We start from the raw sequence: 26343 nt of genomic DNA, 5'->3' as shown, positions 1-26343 counted from the left end.
TTTATAAATTTGTTCCAAATTTCATCACGACTACGCGGGAGAGGGGGAAGGGGGGGATTTCCGGATGTCTGATTGTCAAAATGAGTGACCATTTTTTGAAGATAGAAATCTATAACATATACGTGTAGTCGGTGTCGATAATTTTGGTATTGTTTTCGCTTTTCTTGCTTTCCAGTGTGATAAATGGCTTTAAAGGAGAGGGCGGTTGGCCTTCAGTTGCTTGTTGAAACTGGTTTTAAGTTTGAGCATTGATAAGACTTCCTAGCATATATAAGGGAGGGTGTTGGGGTACTGATGATGTTTTAACCATTTTTAGGGGCTTCTCATTTTGGATGGTTGAGAGGGTGGTGAGTGAAGAAGTCTTTGGAGAGGGAGAGGGGGAGGAGGGAGAGGGGGAGGGGAGAGGGGGAGGGGGGGAGTATAGGGAGAGGGGGAGGAGGGGAGACGCGGTCACCTTTATTTCATTACGTTCCCGAACTTGTCCACGATCTCACTTTAGTACTTTAATTGATAACATGATATGTCCTTCCTGAGATGACAAAACGGCAGTGGGTGCTTGGTTGCACAATTCTGGGAATTTGAGATAGTTGGGTATAATGATAAAAGAAGTGCGTAGGCTACAATTATGTAAGTGAGTTCGACTACACTGAAGTCAACATTCGCCGAATTCCAATCGACTATTTAGTAGAGGCCTGTACTAAGAAAACAACAATTAGACTATGGATCAGTTTCAAATCGTTGTAGAATATTCGTCCCTTTTTTTGTGTGCAGTTTTTTGTCAATTAGTTTCTGGAATTTGTTATAGTTGGCGATTTCCTGGTAAACAGATTTACACGATTACCGTAAATTTGACCATCCTATACGGTGTGCTGTTGGAGAACAGGATCACGAGAAACTTAATCTCGTTCTTTGTAACTATTTGGGAAAGTTGTAGTATTCGTTCAATAACCGATATTTTCATTTCCCCAATATTTTATACGTGACCATGGTTCCAAACTCTCAGCGAATCGGATACATGTCGATACGAATCCAGGATTTTTTTCATTTTGTTTTATAAATGACGGGGCGGTATCCCTTGGTTCGTTGAAACCGACTCTCATGTAGAGGGTCCGAAAAATAAAGATTGAAACTTCAGAAACTAGGTGAAATGGTGTATTCTGAAGCTATTTAGGCTACTAAGTTTGATCTGTGATTAATTATACGTGCATTTTTGTGCTTAGAACTATGTTTACTGTTTTTGTTCGGTTGAAGAAAGGGGGTGAACGTGGAGGGGGGGGGGCGGGGGGGGGGGGTCAGGCGCCTGTCATCACAGCGAACGATTCATTTATCTAATTGGTAGGTATCACTTCTCTGTGGGGAAATATTTCGTAGCAGAGGAAGATCGCATAAGATTGCCGATTATATGTCTAAGTCTATGGCAAACAACAAAGGATATGCGAAATGAATAGACTGCCAGTGGAACGATCCTTTAAATTGAAATTGTCAAGATGGCGTCCACTCTTCAGCGAGAACCATCAATGTTTATGTTAATCCATCGTTGAATACATTCTAATAACAACAAAAACATGTCCTTTTTACCCCATAAGCGTCGTACAAATAACTGCAGGTTATTATAATTATTATTATTATTATAATCCGATAGATGATATACGCATTTTATCCAGTGTTGACACATTTTTAATATAGCCTACGGCATTGTGAACATTGAATAATTAAAGGAGAGTTCCGGTAGCATCGCCTGAAAGGTGACAATTTTTAGAAAGTTTAATACAGATATAGGCCTACTATTATATGTTATGTAGTTATTTATCTGCTTAAAGGGCCATATTTAACCCTTCACACATACACACACAACAGAAACGGCCTTTAACTTCTGTGACACTGTTGATTGTTAACAATACAATTTTTTGATGAAAAGATGAAATTTCCATGTTTTAAACTGGAAGTTAAACAAAAGATCTCACTTTTTGTGTGTGTAGTGTCTAAAGGTTATCTCACTAGTCTTTGTATTGTATATAAAGGATATACTCGATCTGTATAGCGTAGCTTATCCTATGCACCCATCGCTTCCTGTGTTTCCCTGAACTTACATTAAGCAGAAAACCAGACCACCGGTACGGAAATCACTACAAGGCTTATAAGCAGACTATTAGAATGTCGTGAATTGACATGCTGGGGAAGAGCTATCTCAGCACAGAACTGACATAGCGGTTAGTTTGAAGACATAATAATCAGATACGCGCCAAACCCGAGATTGCGATCCTTATCTCTCTGTATGTATATATACAGCATTATATATACGGTAACTTTGTATATATATACATATATATATATATATATATATATATATATATATATATATATATATATATGCACAGTTCACTCGGGCATAAACTAACCGTTTCCAACGTTTAATAGGCAAAGATAAACTTTTAAACATACCGCTAACACGGCGGTAATACTGTGTTATATGGCATATTGGATACGTTAAAAACGAAATATATAGGATTTCAACTTCCGGCAGTGGTATACCAGCTATTGCAGTTCAAGTTCGGTGGGAGCAGGTAAAGACACGTGGCGTCCCTTCTCTGACTTTTCTTAATGAGTTATTACAAAACAAAAGAGAAATTATATCAAATATGCATGTATACCATAAACAGTCAAAGATATATAGTCCCTATATTATGGGCGGCGGATTATTGCTGAATTGGGCCCATGGTCAAAACAACCATTGCGCCTTCCTCCACCAGCGCAATAGCCAACAATAAGAAAGTGAGGTGGTGCTTGACAACCCCTCCTCCCCATAAGACGAAGCGTTTAGAGTAATCTCGCTTCTGAAAATAATCTTTCCGTGGATGTGGCCCTTGATTAACTGATAACTTGATTAACATTATAACCCTTGATAACTTGATTAACATTATACTTGAAGGAAACCGGATAGTAAATATCAAGCGCATAATAAATATCAAATTTGATAAAAAAAAATTGATAAAGAGGCGTCAATAATGACTCACACAAAAAATCGCTAAATTTACCGTAACGCTGTTTTTAATCTTTTAAGTTGACATTTTCAATCCTTTGTTTTGTATTCTGTCGACTGGAATTAACCTGAATGCCAACCTGTCAAGAGATACAAGATATACCTGCGTTTATTCACGTTACCTCCAAAGTATAGAAATAGACAAATGAAACTCGAAGTGTCACGTGATTAGTCTGTCGATTCAAGTTGTTTGCCCCATTCTAACGACGTTTTATTTTTTTCAATTGTTGTTTGAACTTGGCATCAATATATAGGCCCTTAATGAGCATGGGAAAGTTATAACCTTATAAACAAATCCATTTGTTTTCCTTTCTACTGCTCTATTGTTATTATGTTAATTATTAACAGCTATTGATTACTCATTACCGCGCACGTATACCGGAAGCTTTAATAACCACCACTGCAAACAATCAGCGCTTAGGGTATAACCGAAATACAACAGTAAAGCCCACACAAATATGCAGGCCTTGTAAAAGTGACATTCGCCCTGCTTTTCATTTTCGACGAGAAAAAATAAATAAATTATGGGATAATCAAAGCTTTAATTGTGAGATAGAATAACTGTAAGACGAATAAAAACGTTTTTCTGACCCTCACAAGTTACAATTAAAGTATTATTGTTACTTAATATTGTTTAATAACCGCAACATAAACGCTACTAAAGTGGTAAAGAAGCAACGTTAAGTATACTATTAGCCAGTGCTGTGAGTTCGTTGCATGGTATGTCAGTTTGTAAGATATTTGAAATATGTTTCCTTCCCTTTCAATATGGTCAGCACAGATTGGTTTTTTTTATTTTATTGTTCGTTGCATGAGTGACATGGATTCACAGCAGATATTTCAATTTGCAATTTTTGTGTTGAATTCTCGGCAATCTGTTACGTGCTACTATACTTGGTCATTTAAGAATCATGTATTTCAACACGTAGTCTGCGAATTTTGTCCATCTATGCTTGATATCAGGTTTCATAAAACTGAGCGTAAGAAACTTTGTAAAATGCTAAAGACAATATGCCAAATTTGTCGGACACAACTTTCCGGGTATTTGCTCGCTACATTTATCAGCTAGGAGCAGTTAAATGGTTGCTATCCATCTTATCTAGATCGAGGGGTATCCACTGAATGTGTTAACCAGCTGATGAAGCCATGGTCAGATGGCAGATGGCAGATCAGTTATACCCTTTGATGTAATTATTATATAGAGACATTGGTGGCAGTTTTACATTGGCATAGTCTAACTAGCAGGAGGCTTGGGCTGTTATTCCATCAACTTCTCTACACTCTAAGAACGTTGGGCAAATATGTTACCCAAACACTGGGTACGTATGCACCCAACCAACTTTGGGTAAATTTTTGTCCCACAACACTTAGAATGCCCAAAAGTCTGACCAATTTATCACTTTTTGCAACATGGTATAGCTAAGAATTAAATTGGTCACATTCTTATCAGTAGACATCTTATATGACCATCAGCTATTGCGTTCCAAACTAAGCGACAAGTTAAAGAGATACCAGTGCTCTATATCCAACAAAAGAAAGTTTGACACTAGAAAAGGCTTCTCCTACCTGAAGTGATAGCCAGGCTCTCACTGCAACTGAAGAATATAATATATACCACATTAAATGACAAAGTAGATGACATTGAAGAGTTTCGGCAGGCTGTTGAAGACTTGTACAAAGAAACGTCGAAAGGCATTCTTGGGTACAGAAAGGTCAAAAGCCCCATGGATTAGCGAAAGAGAGCTGGGAAAAGGTTGAGGAAAAGAGACAGCTCAGAAGTAACATCTGAAGGAACTAAATCAACTATAGAGTAAAGCGAAAACTACAAGATGAGTTTAAGAAAAAGGGATAATGAGGTGAAACGAAGCCTGAGAAATGATAAACGAAGATGGGCGAACAACTTAACCAATGAATGCCGAAAGAGCAACAGATCTTGGTCACATCAAAGAGGTGTACGAAATCACCAAGACGCTAAGTAAATGACAAGGGCAGTAAGAAGGGAACATTCCCCCTAACGAAGAAGATACGTTAGAAAGATTTAGAGAGCAATTTGAGGGGACCCTCCATCGTGAACCACCCACTAACCCAATCAAAGATGTTGATCCAATCCCTTTTTGATGGAATCACCGGGATCAGAACCGACTACTTGTCTCCGTTTGAGATTAGAGATGCCATCCAAGGTCTTAAGAATGGCAAAGCCGCGTAAAGATGAAATCATAGCCGAACTGCTTGAAGTTGATACTGGCATATAGCAGTTCAGTGGTTGGACGGGATTTCTTCGGTTAATCTAGGACAAGGAGGAAGTACCGAAAATATGAGAGAAAGGGCGTCATTGTGAAATCCCAAGCAAAGGTAATTCTTATGGAGTGCTCTAACTGGAGAAGACTTGCATTGGCATCCGTTCCCAGTGACGGCTTCGGTGAAGTCTTCTTAACCGAATTTCCCAAGTATTAGAGTCAGTAAACGGAGGGAGGAACAAGCAGGATTTCGGAAAAGCATGCAGCATCACCAATGAACAGATCTTCATCCTCTGCAACATCATTGAGCATTCATTTGAAAGGCAATTCAGCTTTGATGGCCATATTTGTCTACTTTGAAGCAGCGTTTGACTCTGTTCACTGAGAGAGGTTGTGGAAGATGTTGAAATGCTACGGAAATCCCTACAAAACTGATCAGGATACAAGCTCTTTACTGTGATAACTAATGCTGTGATTCTTGATTGAGGAAAAGAGACTGTATAGTTCAAAGATTATTACTAGAGTTAAGCGATGGGAATGGTCTTCCTGATGATAAAGTTGCTTTACTTACTGAGAGACAATCACAACTATCATCATTGGCTGATATGATAGAAGATCTATTTTGACGAACATCTCCCATCACAAACAGCTCAGAGACGTTGTTGCTCCAACTCGGAGATATCTTATAGGTAAAAAGTCATGTCTGGAAAATTTCAATAAATATATGATGCCATAGTACCACCAGTATCTGTGCCCTGTGGTCGTTGCAAGCTGACTCCCATGTATATGGCGAGTTCTGGCAATCCTCCTCTAGAAGAAAGTGAAACGTTTAGACGTCAAATGGTTCATCCGTTTTTGAGGCATATTTAGACTATAAATTAGATTTGTATAGCTATAGGTCTAAACTTAGGGTGGTGTTAAAGCTTGAAGTAAAAGTTTGAAATAGTTTTTCCATAAGCAATAAAAGAACCTTAGGTAAAGAAACAAACAAATCAAAGCACACATATAAAAAACACACACACAAGAAAGAAAAAACAAAAAACAACTATTAAATACAATGCAAATGAGAACATGCATGGAAACATTGTCTTAGAGCGTTTGAGTTGAAACAGATCGCTAAGATGAAAATTATCGAACTGTTCAAAAATTAAATGAATCTTCGACGATATGGTATTCTTCTCAAACTTATGTTAAGTTTTCTGAAGTTTTAGCAAGAATGGCAGATCTAAATATATGAATAAAATAAAGCGCTATTCCGTTTAAAAAAAACCCCCAAATCCTTCCAGAAAAGGGAACCATAGCCATCGGACCCATACGAAGGAAATTGATAACATGCGGTATACTCTATTGCCAAATAAAGATTAGTTGCTATATTTCACACACTTCATAGTACAATAATGTTTAGCGGCCACCGTATATATAGAAAAGTATTAAAGATCATAAATGTTGAAAAATGAAGAAGATGCAAATTATTACATGATTATTGATCGACTACCTATTACAGAAAACTGTCTGCTGTAGCCTCGACCAAAAAGTTTACCATCAAATTGTTTTTTCTTTCATATACACACAACTTAACGGAGAATGGGTTGCATGGTAAGGGAGGGGTGGGGGCGGAGAATCGCGAGACAGGAAGGTCTGTCAGCAGGTAGTACCGTGCACGAGTAAATTAAGATAAACATAACAATATGACGAAGAGGGCATGAACCTAAGGGTATTACCTAATTAACGTTCAACACTTTTAGACTTAATTAAAATGTGTGTAGGGTTAGGAGACTCAGTAATGTGACTACCGTAGAATTCATTCGTGTTCAAAATCAGAGAGTTGATCCAGTTGTGACCCATGACTCGAGCATCGCCCGAGTTCGACCGTGATCAAGTAAAAGCTGTTGCGAGATAATCCGTGTACTTCCGAAATACCGAAGATGGTTCCTCAACGATATACTCTAAAGACTGCGTCACTATAGTATGTTTACAAAAAAGAGGGGCGCTTTGTTTCCTGAAACGGAAATGACGAGTGCAAAACCAACAACAGCCGTCACTAACTGTGAAATCTTTCCTCTACATACAGTGAATTGAATTCAATAACACTAATGGTGCCGTAGATAAGAGTTGGCTACCTGCGTATACTGTATAACTGCGGTAGTCTGTGACGCCTATACCGGACAGTCCGTGGACATCATTGAAGCTGGTTTCTACTGATATAAGTACAAATTTTCAGTGTCTATTTTTACTACGTTTACTTATAAAATAACTTTAGTCAAATGGAGTAAATTTAAAATATATAGGCAATATCGAGTCAGAACAGACGAAAAAACAGCGGAAAAAGTAAACCACGCTATATTTCGAAGTCAGGTTATACGTTTTGTTTTCGAAAGGATTTTACCAAAGGATTAACAGACGAGCGATAATCGTCTTACAAAGCGAGCACAATGACATCTTTTATTTTGTATGTTATCTTTCTGGTCAGTTTGACCCAGTTGGCAGGTATGTATATAACGTTGTTATACTAGTATTGTCACTTGAAAATCTTTAGTATTCAAATGTGCTAAGCCAATTTTAAGACACCATTCCTTTACTCAGAGAAATGTAATCAAACTTTACCTTAATGCGGATAATTTGGAAAGTTAGGAAGTACTTTGAATTTTAGCAATCACTTTTGTCTTGGTGTGTACATGAGGCAACCTTCATAGACAAATTTTGTGGAAAAACGAGAGTCCATTTTTATGTTACAACGATCGTTCAATTTCTATGCTTTAGAAACCGTTTTTATTCAACGATCTTTGGTTGATATGTTATAAGAATGTTCGTTCTGATACCGCAAATAGATTCAACCTGCCATTGCAAAGCCATACAAAGCTATGTTATAACGACCGTCGAAAACTATGTCTACGGTACTGTCAGTTTTATGCTATTACGTTGATTGATTTATATCATACGTGCTATCAATATTTATCCTATAACGACCATTGATTGCTATGCTATTGGTGCTATCGATCTTTTGCATATAGATAAATAATGTTCATGACTGTTGATAAATAATGTTTATGATTGCCATATTATAGGTGACATCGATCTTTATGCGATAACCACCGTTGGTTGCTATATAAAGCTACCAGTCTTTAACCTATAACAACCGTTGATTGCTATATGATAGGTGTAATCAATCTTTATGCTATAACGACCGTTGTTTGCTATATTATAGGTTTCATCAGTTTCTATGCTATAATGTTCACGATTGCTATATCATACGTGCTATCAATCTTTATGCTATAACGACCGTTGGTTGCTACATGATAGGTGCAATCAATATTTATGCTATAACGACCGTTGGTTGCTATATTAAAGGTGTCATCAGTCTTTATGCTATCATTTTCATGATTGCTATATCAAAGGTGCTATCGATCATTATACTATAATGTCTTTAAATTGCTATATACATAGGTGTTACTATTCTTTATGCTATTACGAACGTTAATTGCATTGTCATAGGAGCTATCAGTCGTTATGCTATAACGACCGTTTATTACCATGTTTCAACGAGCGTCTACTCCTTTGGCAAAGTAACCGCTGTTTTTTTTTACGCTATGACTATCGATTTTTATGCTATAATATCCACCGGTCTTTATGCTATCACAGCCATATAGTTAGGAAAGGCTTTACTTCATCTCATTGTATCCATCATCATGCCTATGCTCAAATATGAAAAGGAAAACGTTTACATATCGACCTATATATACTATCGAAATGTGGTAAATTGGATTAACAATATATAGACCAATAGGAGTCTTTGCAGTGATGTGTTTGTATATACTTAGTGATACCCCCAACCCCCCAAACAATAAAACATAAAAACGGTAGCCTTCCCCCAAACGTTGACTGTTTTGATACGAAAAACCACCTTCAAACTCACCTGTATTTAATAACCTCACTTTCAGCAAATGGCAACCGAGCATGCGCAATGAGATATCTCACTGTCGACTATAAACAAAGAATAACAGATCACTTTAAAAACAGGAAAAAGTGGTCGAAGTGAAGGTTTGCGTGGGATTATTTGCTCAATAATAATGTGATTCAGGTCAATTGAGTAATTGTAACAGGTTGTACAGGCCACCGAAAAGAAAAAAAACCCCTTTTTTTATCTGCTAATAACTACGATTTGCAGGGTTAAGCTGAAAATACACCTGTGATACAGCTTAGCAATGATCCCTGGATATCTAGATATGCTGATAACGTTGAACCACATTAGTACGTTACTCCGAAACTTTTGATATTACCTCCGAGAAAATGAAATGGCTTGCTAGGAATCACATTATCTAGGTAACTTCTTATTACTATTGGATCGCCCTGTATGTGTTTTTCTCTTTTATTATTTTGATCGGAATAGAATAGTGGGGCGAAGTAAAGGGGCATGGTAAAGTGGAGGGTAGGGTAGCGACGATTGATAAGCAGGCTCGTAGCCTGGTTTGGACCATGTCTCCCATGCAGCCTACTTTGACCCCCCCCCCCCCCCCAAAGCCCATCCCATCCTGTTTGTGCCATCAACATATGCATGTGTACAAACACCTCACAAGTATATAAACAAGTATATACCTCTGGACATACAATAAGCGTCCATAGCCTAGTGGTTAGGGTGTCCGCATATAAAACGGGAGGTCCGGGTTCGAATCCCGGTGGAGACTGGAAGTTTTTTCACTGTTATGGATTTTCCAAGTCACTACGATCTCAATTATATATATATATATATATATATATATATATATATATATATATATATATATATTATATAAATATATCTTATACTTATATTACTACCTATAATTGCACTATACTTGATTATTCCCACAGAGTCTAAAAACATTTACATCATAAATTCCACTCCTCGAGTTTCCAGTGCCGCTACAGTTATTACTTGCCTGGATGTCGATGGAGACCTCACCCCCAGTGACCTCACCCTAGGGAGGGTAGGGGAGGGTTTGCACGGAGAGCAGAGTATACCTCAACCTCCAGTACCGGACATCGATACTAATAGCATCAGAGCCATGTGGGGTGGATCTTTTACAACAAGTCGCTATGGGGCGTTTTACTGTTCTAGCACTGATGGGATGAACAATGCTACAACACTGAAGATGTCACGGGATGGTATGTATAATCTAGGTTTCACTTAGATGTCATAAACCATGACTATATGGACGTCGCATATTATTCAGTCATGACTTTTGGTTTTGGTTTATGCAATCTTTCCAGATTTATGACATCAAGTTTAGTCTTGGAACAGATAGTCTCCATACTTCAGGTGATCAAACTACGAGTAACACATGAGCGCATAAACAAGTTCAGTTTCAGCTATGTAATAATTAAAAAACAATAACCGAACTTGATGTCTCTTAAACTTAGGTTTATAACACTGTAATCTCAACATGTTAAGATTGCATACGCCTGGCTTCGCGGTCTTTTGGCTAAGATTTTATGTAATATATGTTCCCTCTCTAAGGGACTCGGGATACGGTACACATTTGACTTTTGGTTTTGGTTATGTAGCGTTCTCTTTCTAATGTCGATGTCATACAAGGATGATATAGCCGGACAGGGTGCAGGTCTGACTAGCCTAACGTGCGTGGCATACGTAGTAAAGTAATTTGAAATGTATAAGCCTAACCTTTTCTATAACTGAACCAATCAGCTTTTACCCAATACTTTGTTTCAGCTTATTCATACCTGTGCAGTTACCTCATAATCGCTTCCATATGCACGTAAAAACATAATGATATATAATACTTGAGTTCTCATGCCTGATCACTTAAAATAATATAGGCATATGGAACTTTTGGCAAAGCTACAGCCAAAGTTTAAATCAACTCTCTATTAATAAATACCGATTGTACGGTATTCAAGAGAGATATATACAAGTAATTTAAAACTCTTTAAGAAGTTTAAGATCCAGCAGGTGGCGGTGATTAATGTTGATGTAGAAAAGAACAATAAATTCCGGAGATGGGTTAACAGCAATTAACTTGTATACAGTAAAGAATTAATACGTGAGTCATGCACTCACGTGATACCCAGGGTTGGTCTCAATTTTATAATAAATACACTAAAGACATCTCGCACCCCATCCAAGATTATGTTGATAGTGGGGTGATGCGACCAATCGACCCTTGACCACAGTGCCACTCAATAACATTATATGTATATAACGGTCTTATCAACGCAGTGGCACGCATGCCTGGTGGATTAAACATTAATTGGTACAAGGGCGCCGAAACTGGTCACGGGTCTGTTGAAGTATATGCTCCACTTACAATTTGGCTCATTGCATATATTAACCTATAAAGGGGAAACCTTTCTGATCACTAATGTACTTGGAAACTTCGAGAATAGAAAATATAGAACCATTTCTCATCCAAGCACCTTCAATGATGCCAAAAATATCTCCATCCGCTCGGCCAACCTGCATCCACCGTGCACCAGTGTTTTTCCTTCCACCGTCAATCTGAATCTCTTTCTGTAGCACCATTGGTGTATCATCTTAATCTTTAACCGACACAGCGCCATTTCTAATTTGAGTTAAATCTCTTCAAACTGGTTGCTCCAATCCTGAAGTTTTCTAATACTTTTCAGGAAAAGGTCATGTGTTAAGGGTTTTTATTAAAAAATAAAACATAAAAAGTAAAAAAAAATGGAAATTTAAAAAGCAGATATAGATACATTCAGCCATTTGGATCAAGATACATGTCCGGTCCCCTGGACAATTATTTAACCGGACCCGTTATTTTAAAAGTCTGTATACTTTGACATTAATGATTATTTTTCATCCCATATTTCTACGAGTCACCCTCCTGCTGGCTCCCTCTCATCAAACCTGTATGCATTAATAATATGTGTTACCGCCATAAGTTTGACATACGACGTAAACGGTGACGTCAGCATATATTACGTAATAAATTTTACTGTATATGATGTGTAGAGCCACGATCTATAAGAACAAGGCATCAGCAAAACAGAAAAGAAAAGAGACAAGCCCCCCAAAAAACAACATTGATGGAAAATGTTGGCCCTTCTCGTACCCGCATTCTAGCATTGTTGCCTGTATTCATGTTATCATACTCATCATCCATACTAGTTTTGCAATCGATACTTGGCTACTTACTAGTAGTAGTAGTGTAAGATTACATACGGAAGTAATGTTACACAAAACAACGAGGCTTCGTGGAAACCCGGAGTTTAACACAGCATTATCGAACTCAGCGATCTCATTCATTCCGGCATTTTGTACAGAATACAAAGAAAAAACTTGTCCTATGGCTCTTATATGGCAATATATATGATAATGGATAGATAACCGACCACGTAAGCTTCATAGCTGTCTACTTTACATATATTTCTGAAGTAGCCTATAAAACGACCATAGCTTCATAGCTGTACACTTTACATATATTTCTGAAGTAGCCTATAAACGACCATAGCTTCATAGCTGTATACTTCACATATATTTATGAAGTAGCCTATAAACGACCATAGCTTCATAGCTGTAAACTTAACATATATATCTGAAGTAGCCTATAAACGACCATAGCTTCATAGCTCTATACTTCACATATATATATATATATATATCTGAAGTAGCCTATACGTAGACTATACGTATAGATGTTGTAAGCAACCGTTATGAACTGTTTTCCCATGACGGGTCGAATTTTACCCACTCTTAAAAAATCATAAAAAAGACACTTCAAATGTTGACTTACTTTCAGTGTTGATAGCGATTAAACGACTTGCAATTTACAAAAAGAAAGGAAAAAGAAAGAAAAAGAATCCTATTAGTTGTATTATATGTGCAGCTGTACTGCAATTTTCACTTTCTTCTGCATACTGTTATTAGTCATAATTACTTTTTTCTATTGGGTTGTTTTGTACGCTATCAGTTCTATTAATAAATCATCGATCAGCAGTTTATTAAAGCTGTTTCTTTAAATATTACTGAACTATTTCCTTGTATGTTAAATGTTATATATCTTGCAAAGACCATAGAGTTGACAGTGTATCCGTTACATTATGAACGCAATGTAACTTTGACGACAAAAGACAAACGATATTTGTTTTATTTCATTTAGTACCTATATAACAGTACTGACATTAAACTAACAGCAAGAAACATAAAACAAGAAAAAAAAACTCAGCTAATTTCTATGGACACGTTAAGGTGTCGTCCTCACGTGAAGATCCTTTTTTTCTGCAATTTTACTGTAAAATGTTGAAATAATGACATTCTGATGCGATTAATTATAAGCGATCAATTTATCAATTTGCTACAAACTGTTTACATGACGAATTTCAGAGCGCAATACATCCATATTGTGATAAAATGTTGAATTGGTGAAATATACTAAAATGATCTTTTTATCATTTTTACTCTCATTAGTACTAACATTAATTATAACCAGGATTATTTTGAATGGTATTATTATTATTATTATTCACCGAGTTAGTTATTTTCTCTTAAATCGACTATGGTCGTTATTAGTATCTATATATGGACATTAATAAAGTTTCAAGAAATATAAATAACGAAGCTAAACAAAGTGAAACTTTTTCTTTAACCTGTTTTTTTTTTTGGGGGGGGGGGGGGGGAACTTTCCCCTTGATTAAGTCACATATCATCATACGCAAGAGCGCATACGTCTATGACACTTTCAAGGTCGTCTTGAAACAAAATGGTTTGTATTTCTTCCATACATGCACCCTGCTCAGTATTAAAACATTCATATTACACAAGAAAAACTAACTGCAAGGTAACAGGTGTAAATTGCATTTCAAAGTTTTTCGTGTTTGCACGTGAGACTGATATACACAAAGACAAAACAGTAGTAAACACTGGGTATATATATATACATATATATATATATATATATATATATATATATATATATATATATATATATATATATATATATATATATATATATACACACACATATAATCTGGCGTAATTATATACTCTGGCATAAGTTGAAATTAGCGATGTACAACCTATAGTTGTACTTTACATTTCGACAAATTCCCTTTGTTTGTGATTTCGTCAATTCATGTTCACGAGACAAGTTTAATTATATGGACGATTAAGTTGTCAACGACCTTCTTCAGTTCCTGGCGTTGTTCAGGTGTAAAACATTTTGGATATGTATTTCTTCGCTTTCTGCTTTGTGATGAAGCAAGCAGTGAGCTGGAAGGTATACTGCAGCTTCCTGGATGCATGAGAAGTATTTTGCCCCGTTATTATTTTGTATAGGCATTATAATGGTGTTTGCCTTTTGTTAATGAAATGTTTAGGTTACCTTGGGAAATAAACAGAGCAATGCATGTTGTGTTATGTTAGTCACGTATATATTACGGATATACATAAAGCCTAACTTGTAGTGGAATTTATGTTTATATTATCTATTACAGTCTTCAGAAATGTCACAAAATATGAAGGGTTTCAAATTTGCAAAACTGTTTTTCTCTCTCTCACATTTCATTGGATAAATATGTGGCCAAATATCAAGAGAGTCTGGCTACATTTGATTGGACAAAGGAAATAATAATAATAATAATAATAATAATAATAATAATAATAATAATAATTATAATAATAATAATAATAATAATAATAGTTATAGTAATAATAATAATAATAATAAAAATAATAGAAATAGTAATAATAATAATAATAAAAAAAAAATAATAATAAAAAAAGACCTTAAGTTGTAATGAATTTATTCATAAGTTCACGTTTGCATTAAAGGTGGAGAACTATATTTTTCGTCATAACAAAAAGAATAATAAGAATAACATTAATTTCGAGGAACTCAAGGATGCTTTCTCCTCATTAATAAAAACCTCAAATATTTAATTTTTCGCAATTTTCACATCCTCAATTGTTATAATTTGCTGTTATTTGTTGTAATATTTTCTAGTAAGTCTGGAATTCTTCTTGTGGTTATTCTTCTACTTGTTCTTATCATACTAATTTGTTTTCTATCCGCCATGTTGGTCGTTATTATACTACATGGTGTTTCTCAATTTCATTGTTATTTAACTTTTGCTATTTTTGAATGGATTCGTTATTTGTATATTTGTATATTAATGTATAGTTGAAATAAACGGAGGAAAAAAAAATAATAAAAAAATTATAGCAGCAGAATTAGCAAGAGCATTTTCAAATTCACAATAACAACGATTTGTTCATAGGTGATATTTCAATAACGGGACAATTTACTATAGAACTGACAGTCGAGTTTGACCTGTGAGTTTGCGGTCTTGCGGCTTCAGCTAACATCATTTTAACTAAACATCAAAGAAGGAAGTTTACAAGACATTAGAGGTGATGAGTCATCTGCTTAATACCTACTAGAAAGCATTTCTGAAAACAAAGCAGAAAACTTCAGCAGAGCATTCGGTATGACTTCCCGAGGCTAAATGGATGATAAACATTGATAAGTTAGGACAGGCGGTGAAGCGATGGGGGAGAGGGTTGTGGTTGAGAGGGGATACGGGGATACGGGTTTTTCAGTTTTAGTTTTTGAGGGGATACGGGGTTTTCAGTAAGGCCAAGCAACAATAGGTTAGGTACTATTGTTTCAATTGCCCCCCCCCCCGCCCTCGCCCCCTTAAAAAAAAATTGATTTTAAATAAATAGAAAAAGTGGTGAAAAAGTTAATTAATAGCCTCGACGGTACAACGAGAACAAAGCCTGCCCGGAATCTTATATGCAGAGGAGGCTAGGCTAGATATGCTAGGGATCTGAATCTGAAAAGGACAACGTACAGTTTTAGGCGACATGCTCATTGTTTGTTCTGAAAAGAAACCAACTTCCTTAAAAGTGTTTTTTTCCCCTTGTACTTTGGCATTAACGGAACAAACAAGCCACATATGGATCCTATGTTAGGATCCCGTGTGCCGTAATATTGTATCGCTAAAAATAGCAACAAAGACTAATTATGCATTTCATACAATAACCGACTGACCTTAACCTACCCTGGCGACCTAGATTCTCTTTCTTTGTACATGGTTCCTAGTATGAAGGGTGGCTTAAAATCAGATTATGGCGATGAAGTATTTCCTTTTCTTAAATGTTGTTTTGCTTGCCAAAGAAAAATCGAAATGTTCACAACAATGCATGGCCTACGTGAGTGCTTTGTGGATAAACAAGTTGTGTGTTTTGCGACTATAAGGAACTATAAATATATGAAAGCCGCCAGACAGAAAGTTCATGCGGTTTTTGTTTGTTCAAAGTTATTTTATCTAAATATTTTAAAAAATTGTTTAAGAGGATGAAAGAAATTGAATTGAGTCCTTGTCCATCATTAATTCTTGCAATCTTTCTCTCATCCAAATTAAGACATCGAATTACCACAAATTCATAATATTATATAATTATACGATTTTGTTGTTGTTAGTTTTACAACATTTTTTTATGTCTTTTTCCTGCTCCTCACTTCAGCCAATCTCAAACCGTCAGCTTATACAATGACAGTGAACTCTGGCGATAGAGTGGTCCTTGAAATGACCTTTGAAAGGGATAGCGGAGATGTGGTTTGGAAGAAGGACGGAACAGAACTCCCAGGCAATACGATTACATCTTCTGAGGGTTCCAAGACCTATGTCATCGATTCAGCCTCATCATCGGATGCAGGGATCTATTATGCCCATTTCACACAGTACCCCTACTCTGGAGGATTCACAAGGCTCATCGTGAGAGGTAAAGAATAACACCGTCTTTAAATCAAAGCTGCGGGGAGGGGGGGGGGGTTGTTAAAGCTCGGATCGGACCTATAGGCTCATTGAAGGGACCATGGGGAGCTATGGAATTAATAAACCATTTATTATCATTTTCATATGGATATGATGTACCACGTACGTGTTTCCAAAGATTCCGGTACGCCTTATCTGATTCTGTATATTTTAAAAATGATGACTTGAGGCCTCATTTGCTAAAGTCTCAAAAAAAGCTTCGAGTTCTAGTAATGTTTCATTCGCTCTATACCAGGTTCACGATATTCACCTTTATGATAAACTAAATCACTGGAATGCTCCTTTAAGATTAAGTTTTATGTGAGTCGGCTTCTACAGCTGCAGTTACAGGCATCCATGTTAATGTTCAATCCATTGTTTTATCAATTCTAATAAATGACACAAAACATGTTCTTTTTACGTCATATGAAGAACGATAGAACAACATTGAATAACATTCAACATCGTTTGTCCTTGACAAAATTTTGTAACACATTGTCAACATCGCATTTGAGGTCATATCATAGAGTGACCTTTAGGAGAATTCATTCTGGTGATCGCTAAAGAGTGGCCATTGACGACACCCCCAATTGTCTAAATAGGCAATGTATATTCTATACTGTCATACGTAATTGCTACGACAGCGAACTCGTCAAGCCTTCAACAGTTTCAAAGGTACTTGAAAATGTTACGCGGCAAACCACAGATAAACGTTTTCAAGGTCCGTTATTCGACCATCAATGTAGTATATGAGCAACAGGTCCCCAGGACCGCTGCGGATCAAAGTGAACTTTGACCTTTTAGCTTTACCAGATGTTACACGTTTATGATTCTTATAGTCTGATCAAAACATTAGCTTCCTCTCGACCCAGAACAGAATTAACTTCTCATGCATGTACAAAAACAGGAAAAGCTGCGAGTTCAAAAAATACCAAATACAATCTTTAAAGATAGGAAACCCACTATACGCCATGACAAAAATTTGTTCAATGTTGTTTTAATATAGGTGATAGTTGAAAAGCTGTGTCAATGGCTGATAATGCGGTCATACCACAACCGCTATAAAAGACTTGGAAACTTTCTGCGCTTCTTTTTTTTCGTAAAGACAAAATGTAAGTAAGTGACAAGGAAGTAATTATTATCAGCAAGGTCGTCAAAGAGAAAAATGAAAGAAATGGACACCGAGGTCACTGTCAGGGTTATAGGTTAAGAATTATTACTGAAAGGTTTTACTTAATATTTCAAAATATGTCTAGGACATATCCTCAGATTGGCCGGACTTCGCAGAGAATATATATCAGTGGTTTATAAGGTGGTCACTGGAGGGGGGGGGGGGGGTGGGGTGCGGTGAGAAGGGGTTGGAAGTGAAGTGAAGGTGAAATTCGAATTTTCCATGCTATCTTCAGTACAAATCAAATTTATATTCGTCATATACACAAAAAGTAAATAAGATGGACACCAAAACAAAATAAAACAAAGCCAAACAAAACAAAACAACGCGAACAAGACAAAATAAAACAAAGGCTAGTCATCAAACTAGTGACCACGAGAATAGTAAACTGGAAGAAAAATGTACAAAAAAAAATAAAAAAATATGAAACGAGAAATTGTAGAAAAGCAAATTAGCTTAAACTTAATCAAACTTAAGGGTCAGGTCAGTGTAAAAGATTATTCGGGATATATTTTGTCCTGCCTGTGTTATCAAAAGAGTGTAACGCTAGGCAGTGTAAAAAGAGATTTGCTTAAAACATTGTTTTTTCCCCCACTTAATTGATAAACAAGAACGTTTTATTTATGCTACCCGGAATGCGCGCATTGGAATTATCACTTTCTGTACCCATACAGTTTGGCAACCGTAGGGTAACAGTCTAATAGACAAAAATAAAGATGTGAGGAACGAGTTTCGAAATGGGGGTGGGAAGGAGGGGGGGGGGGCGGGAGGAGGTGGCGGTGGGGAGTGGTGGTGGAGGGGAGGAGGACGGTACTTCTTAAATCTGGTGTAATCAAAGCCGGTTGGTTATGGATTGTTTTAGGTGAATTGGAATCACTTTTATTGAAATCTTATTTCTTAGTTTTTTTAATATAATACCATAATATTGGTCAACTCAATTTTCAGACTCTCTGGTACATCCCCCCAAAAACGGTCCTTTAGATAATTTTCCGAGTTTTGAAAATTCTCCTCTAATTATCTTTTTTTTGTAGAATTATTGATATAGATTGGAATTCGGGATGACTTTTTGTTGTTGTTTTTGCAGAATGCCCTGTTGGTCTTTGGAACCCACCAGATTGTGCTCAGTCATGTCCAGAATGTGAACATGGCGGTGAATGTGATACAACCACTGGTATGTGTATTTGTCCTCCAGGATTCATGGGCAACCTCTGTGAAAAAGGTAAGAAACATGATCGGTTTCCCTTTTTATCATTTGTGGTCTATTGTCACAACACGTATAATCACAAACAAGAATATGTCAGCAAACCTCAGAGAGAGATGTAGGGAGAGAGAGGGGAGAGGGAAATATATATATATATATATATATATATTTAAATATATATATATATATATATATATATATATGTATATATATACATATATATATATATATATATATATATATATATATATATATATATATATATATAATGAGATAGGGGGGAGGGGTGGAGAGAGAGGGGAGAGGGAAATATATATATATATATATATATAATGAGATAGAGGGGGGGGGAGAGAGAAAGAGAGAGAGGCGGAGAGAGAAAGCTGTTAGCAAACTATAGTTACTGTGTATAGGTAGTTAATATGTACACAAGTTTCGATTCCAACAGAATCTCCTTCAGAAAGCTCACTGAAGTGAAAATAAAACTAAGAGGAATTTAGAAATACAACCTGAACTGATAGCAGTGTTTTTTTCCTTCTAAAATCTACAAAATATTGAAATTTAATTTTGTCCTAAAGTCATCCTTCTTAGCGTCGTTATTCAACAATGAAAATCACTTTTTACACCTTCCCCCACCCGTTATCCCGCCCACTCCCCCATCGCCGCAAATGACGCATATGTAATTGAGGCATAGTATACTTTCAGAAACACATAGAGTAACATGCCAGAGATGTTAAAATTTAGCCTGATATTATTCTTTTATTCTGTTCTTATATAACGAGCTTCCTCGACATAGACAAATAAAACATCAGTTTTTCGAATCAACACTAAAAGCTTTCTAGCTTTCTTATATGTTACGTAAACAATAATTATGCATGATTTTTTGTTTATTATTTGATATATTAAAAACTTATAATTTAACAATTTTCTTCAGCGTGTGGGATTAACTCGTACGGTCCCGAATGTCAACATTCGTGTAAGGCCGATGGTTGTCGTTCCATGCAGTTCTGTTTGGCTGATCCATACGGCTGCTCCTGTGCTACAGGATGGACCGGACCAACATGCGAAGAAGGTAAGAATTTTTTTTTTTTTGTGACTTTCCGGATTACAACATGCCAGGTTCTCGACACGAAAACGGAAGGTTCTAAAATTGGTTAAATCTATGAGCAAAATATTAAATATGAAATGTTAAGATCACTGCGTGGACAGATTTGTCTTTTAATAACAAATGAAAGAGATGATCTGTTTCGATTTTCTTGAAATAAAGGACTGTTCTTTATTCAGACAGAAAAATCTGTGAAAAAAATTGTCATATTGTGCAGATAGATTTTATTACAAATATGTAAGTGTAAATTAGTCACAACTTTATGTAGAATCGATCTTTTGCAACTAACAGGGTGATTTGACATTTGGCGGGAAAAGGAGTCTCGGCTCCAAGGCAGGAATTTGAACAAGCCTTGTCTGGACGTATTCATTGAGGTCCCTTGACCTTGGTACCGTTTGACCTTGGTACCCTTTTGACTTTGGGCCCCTGGGGTTTTTCCTTTTCCGCCTATTGGACAATTCGGCAAGAGGCAAAAGCTGTGGTTTAAAATAATTCTTCATTCACAGAATGATGCATTTAGCTGCTAGACTAGTTAACTACAACAATTACAAATAAAAGACAAATCTTTTTTTTTATCCGAACGTAACGTACAGTTCAGGTTAGTTCTAAGTATATCGAAAGTGTATAAGTGTAAGATAAATTTAGGCTAAGCACGCCACTTAAAATTTGACATGTTACACTTTGAAAAGTAACTAAAATCATCGAGCCGTCGAAAACGCAATGTTTTGCACGATCTTGATGGGGGACATTCTCGCTTGAACGTTAGTTGCACAATATTCCAAGACGCAGGCCTACATGCATCATTATAACTTGCAAATGTTTGTGATTATATAGATTAGGTTGGCAGCTATAAAATAAAACAAACATCAGCTTTGCCAGAATATATATTATGTTTTTCTGACAATTTAGAGGGCTACCAAACTAGAGGCAGGAATTATTTTAAGTTTTACCACTATGCACCATTGTGTTTTTTGGGGGTAAAAAAAGGGATGTGTTTGTCCATTTTTGACGCTTAGACAGGTTTTCAAAAAGGGACAGCCCGTCAGGCTGTATTCACATCATGCGCATGTATTAGGTTGCACACTCTACTAGATTGAACTGCAGTTGTTATTCACGTGGAACATTGTACCTCCATTGTTAATATCATACACACATAACATTTATATTGGAGACTAACGTCAGTTAACACTGCAAATCATAGGCTGTAGGTTAACGATAAGACCATATCCGGATGGAAGTCAATTCAGGCAGAGAGCAAAACACAAGGTCATATCAAGGACGTTCAAAGTGACAAATAATCACAAATCGTATTGAAACAATGTGTCACACACTCTGTATTATCTTGCCACATTACAGTTAGTTAGTGTGTTAGTTTTACTTGACTTTATAGCCTCACTTGAACTGTTCAATTTGAAAAACAACAACTTTAGTTCGTTATATTATTAGTATTATTATTATGAGTAGTGGCAGTATTATTACAAGTATTACTATTAGTATAAGCATTGGTATTAGTATTTAGTATAAGTATAAGTATTGGTATTATTATAATTATTATTATTATTATTATTATTATTATTAACATTTATATTGTATAACGGTATATTGCAATGATACCTTGGACACTATATATCGGGACAGCCTCGTTCGGTATAACAACAGCCTTTTTGTGTGATATATAGAGTCCTGTGCATATAGGTAATGTGCACGATATTAAACCCTATTCTATCTTAATGTGTTTGAAGAATGGTGTATGGGAGTTACTCTGGACCTTTCACACACTGACTAAAACCTTGACCGAATCCTTAAAAAAAAAAAAAAATCTAACCAATTTTATATTCTGTCGGTATTTTCATGTTGTTCTTCGGCTGCCTCCGATAGATGAATAATCTGTCCCGCCACTCACGGATACTTTAATGTAAACTTTAGATATAGTTTAAAAAAATAAATAAATATAAGATTAAATAAATGGTACCATTATTGAAATAAACGCTGTGCGGTAATGATAAACATCTGTATACCATCTCCCGGATATGACTGTCAACTCACAGTTTTTCTTTGTTCACTAATTGCCACTGGTTTCCAACATGGATAAATGCCTTTTTTTCGGGACAGTTAGTTCTAAATATATCGAAATATGTAATAAGAGATAATACTAATATTAATAAAAAGAAATTGTATAGTGGTACCCGAACAACGTCTAATTTGAAAAAAAAACAAAGCTTAAAATTTTTTTTGGGAATTAACTGGAATTTGCAAAGTCAATTAAGATTCTTTCGGAGCTTCAACGTTGTAACAGTATCGCAAAAAGACAACATTGTCGTGCAGGAAACAAGCTGCTTAGTAAGGTATAGTCGTTTAATGTAAACGTTTCTTGCAAAAAATGTATCAAGATGATCTTACATTAGCATATACCTGATGAAGGCACTGTATAGAGTCCGCACCAACGACCATAATAAGGTTTCGATTCAACAGACCATTATATAGATTACCATATTCTCTTGACCTATTCAAAATTTGCTGATGCGCAGTGGTATTCTGTTCCTTGATCAATGACTTTGAAATAAAGGTCGTTCGCAACTGGAGTCACTTCGGGTGTTGAGTAATGGGAAGCATTCAACTCCCCGAGTATCATTGCGAGAGGGGTCGGCCCAGGCTGGGGGGGGGGCATAGGCGTAGGAGCCTAATTTGATTTGGGGGGGCTGTAACGACTTGCCCGAAAAATGTAACCGAAATTTTTCGTGCGCTCCGCGCGCGCTCAACATCTTAATGTGCATATCATATGGACATTGATCGGTTATTTCATCACATGCCTTTACCCGATGAATGCCTATATGATATGCACACTAAGATGTTGAACGCGCGCTGAGCGCGCAAAGAAATGTTGGTTATATTTTTCGTGTTATTACCCTTCCATATTGGTTAGAATTATTGGTGCCCGAAAATTCTCAGCATATTGCCCGATTTTCACAAAAAAAATTGAAAAACACATTGCAAATTATTCTGCTCTCAGTAGGTGCCCGAAAAATTCTCAGCATATTGCCCGAATTTTCACAAAAAAAATGAAAAACACACTGCAGATTTTTCTTCTTTCAGTAGGTGCCCGAAAAATTCTCAGCATATTGCCCGAATTTTCACCAACAATTTTGGTTGGGGGGGCTGCAGCCCCCCCAGCCCCCCCGCCTCCTACGCCTATGGGGGGGGGGTACACTCCCCGTAGGGCTGTCGGATTGGAGACGTAAAGCCGGAATGCGTGCGACATTCAAGTTACGCAGGCCTGCTCACGTCATTGTCTAAACCAGAGGTTCCCTAACTGGGGTGAGTCCATCCCAGGGGGTTCGTGAGACGTTTCTGAAAGTCAAAACATTTTTGTTGAACTAAAATCTGATATATCATATAATTTAGTAATGTACAAAAGTCTTACCTACCGACAAACTCTTTCGCATTCCATACGCATATGTGACCAAAGTAGTACCTTACCGTGCATGTGATAAATAAATATTTGTTCATCACTTGTTTTGTTTTTTCATTAAAATATTACACTATGAACTTGATCTTTTACGAAGCACTGTTATGCGTATTATAGTATAATAATGATTCAGATCGTGTCTCGAAAGGTTGGGGGTTCGTGGACAACTCTGACATCCACAGGGGGTTCGTTGGGAGTTGGTGGTGGGGGGGGGGGATAAAGTTAGGGAAATCCTGTTCTAAACACTCAGCGCAAAGGAATAATTAACATAATAAGCCCGTATTCATCTATATACGATCAAGACTTGGATAGGACCTCAAATAAACTGATGTTCATAAATAGACAGGGATTTACTATCAAACTAGAACAAACGAAAGCATGATATAGGCTGAACAGTTACATGTATTGGCTTTCTTGAGGCTTCTTATTCGACGTACCATACACACGTATCTGTTAACTCTAAGAGTCTTTCCTGATATATACTCTTTGTGCACGTACTTGGAGGACTGGAGCACCTTCAAACAATCGTGTATCTGCTATTATTAGACACCGGTTGAAGGTCGGTCAATCTAGCACAGTTTTTTTTTTTTGTACAGATTGAAGCGATAGAAAAAACACCATCATTAACCGTCTTAGTTGACATTCTCCTGTCAGGTTGATCGCCAACCAATTCAAAAACGGAAGTGCTGTCCAATTGAGTATCGTGCCCTGCTTCCGGTCTATTTTCATTGTATATACTTTAGCAGTGAAACAGCAAGTGCAGACAAGTCACTGTATACACTGATAAGGCGAGTTGAAAGGTTACCCAGGGTTTTGAATTGTCTCGGCTTTTTTTGAAACCTGGTATAGCCACGTATACCACAACTGCCATATTAAAACAAAGCCTATTCTTTTCCCTACAATATTGTTTTAACGCTCTAACACAGATATGATTTTGCGCAAAGTTTGATAGATTTAGACGATTGATATATTGTCATCTGTCTTCATTAAGCATTGTAAACGTTATCAAATATACTACCGATATGAGAGGTGTAGAACCCCCCCCCCAGTCGCTCCCTTCCCCGGGCCAACCTCCCAGACGGCTTATATTACTCAGGGTATATTCTAAACGAGTGTAAAACCCTAGAAAGGTCATTGAACGGAGGAAAAATATAGATAAATTTGGTATCTTAAAGCATGCATAGCCTAGGGCATGTTAGCCATGCAGTTGCAGGCCTCTGGAATTTTGGGACGTTAGGGGAGGGGAAGGGGAAGGGGAAGGGAAGGGTTGGGGTTAGGGGAGGAGGATTGTGGTGAGAGTCAATATAAACGTAATCAAATAACACATCTAGCCGCAGATTTCACATCATTTTCCTTCTGTTGTGGATGTGTCTGAAATTCTCATATTATTCCTTTGCTCTTGTAGTACTATTTCCATCTTTCCGTCATATTTCAATATTTTTTTTTCACAGAGTGTCCCGATGGACGTTTCGGATCCGATTGCACAGAGCAATGTGAATGTCTAAATGGTGGAAGCTGTGACCGTCACGTGGGCTGCGTTTGTCCAGATGAATGGATAGGAAAGTTTTGTGAACGTTCAAGTAAGTTTTTGATACTTCGCACAGTGGCGGCGGAACCGGGGGGGGGGGGGGGCTTGGGGGGGGGGGGCTCAGCCCCCAATGAAAAAGTTGAGGGGGCAAATGCATGATAAGCCCCCCCCCCAATATTTACCAAGGCTCCGAAACGTGCATCTGCCTATTTTTCAATGCATACTTGTCGATCTGTCCGATGCACACGTATACTATATAGGTGTAATAATTTTAGTCAATGCTGGGGGACCCTCGGCCCGTCCCCTGGCTATAGACCTTATTGTCACCCCAACCGCGTCTTCACGCCCCGTGAAAAGTGGAAGCAGTGAGTGTGAGTACCGGTAAGCGCAACACAACTTCGTCTTAGGCCAATTTACTACACTCAAAAACGTCTTTGCGAGTACACTACGAGTAATAGCTACTCTCTTAAAACACCATCGAATATACAAATTACAATGTTTTTACAGATTTTTACGTGCAATCTGAGAAATTGCAGGCTTGAGACCCATATTTTAGGGCTAGGTATTCGCAGCATAAAACACTCGGGATGTGCCGTTTCCGGCCATCTGGGAGTTTGAAAAACCCAAATTTTCTTGTACGCTCCGCGCCAACTGATGGTGGCGCTCCGCTTAGATAGTCTCCACACATTAGCGCCCCCCCCCAATAATTTCCCCGTTCCGCCGCGCCTGACTTCGCATACTATAGTAGCAACTCTCAACTACACACTCAAGGTTAAGATGAATGGAGGATGAATGAATGAAAAAAAAACATGAAAAAACAACA

At 37.1% G+C, this 26343-nt stretch overlaps 2 protein-coding genes across 3 annotated transcripts in view; one reads left to right on the top strand and one right to left on the bottom strand.

Annotated features, from left to right (window-relative positions):
* The window catches only part of LOC139974036 (2-Hydroxyacid oxidase 1-like), a 137462-nt gene that overhangs the window by 101791 nt on the left and 9328 nt on the right, over nucleotides 1–26343 (bottom strand). The gene's annotated exons all lie outside the window — the stretch shown is intronic.
* LOC139974010 (tyrosine-protein kinase receptor Tie-1-like) overlaps nucleotides 7313–26343 on the top strand; it is a 41198-nt gene continuing 22167 nt past the window's right edge. For both annotated transcript variants that reach the window (XM_071980930.1, XM_071980925.1), the window contains exons 1-6: nucleotides 7313–7764; nucleotides 10126–10419; nucleotides 16760–17017; nucleotides 19305–19439; nucleotides 20356–20493; nucleotides 25444–25572. In XM_071980930.1, the coding sequence (XP_071837031.1) occupies nucleotides 7710–7764; nucleotides 10126–10419; nucleotides 16760–17017; nucleotides 19305–19439; nucleotides 20356–20493; nucleotides 25444–25572 (1009 nt within the window). In that variant the 5' untranslated portion in view covers nucleotides 7313–7709. The remainder of the gene's footprint in view (nucleotides 7765–10125; nucleotides 10420–16759; nucleotides 17018–19304; nucleotides 19440–20355; nucleotides 20494–25443; nucleotides 25573–26343) is intronic.

The sequence above is a fragment of the Apostichopus japonicus genome, chromosome 2 (genome assembly GCF_037975245.1).
Source record: "Apostichopus japonicus isolate 1M-3 chromosome 2, ASM3797524v1, whole genome shotgun sequence".
Lineage (NCBI taxonomy): Eukaryota > Metazoa > Echinodermata > Holothuroidea > Aspidochirotida > Stichopodidae > Apostichopus > Apostichopus japonicus.
Note: the sequence above shows the minus strand (reverse complement) of the source record. Positions and strands in the feature narration are given on the sequence as shown.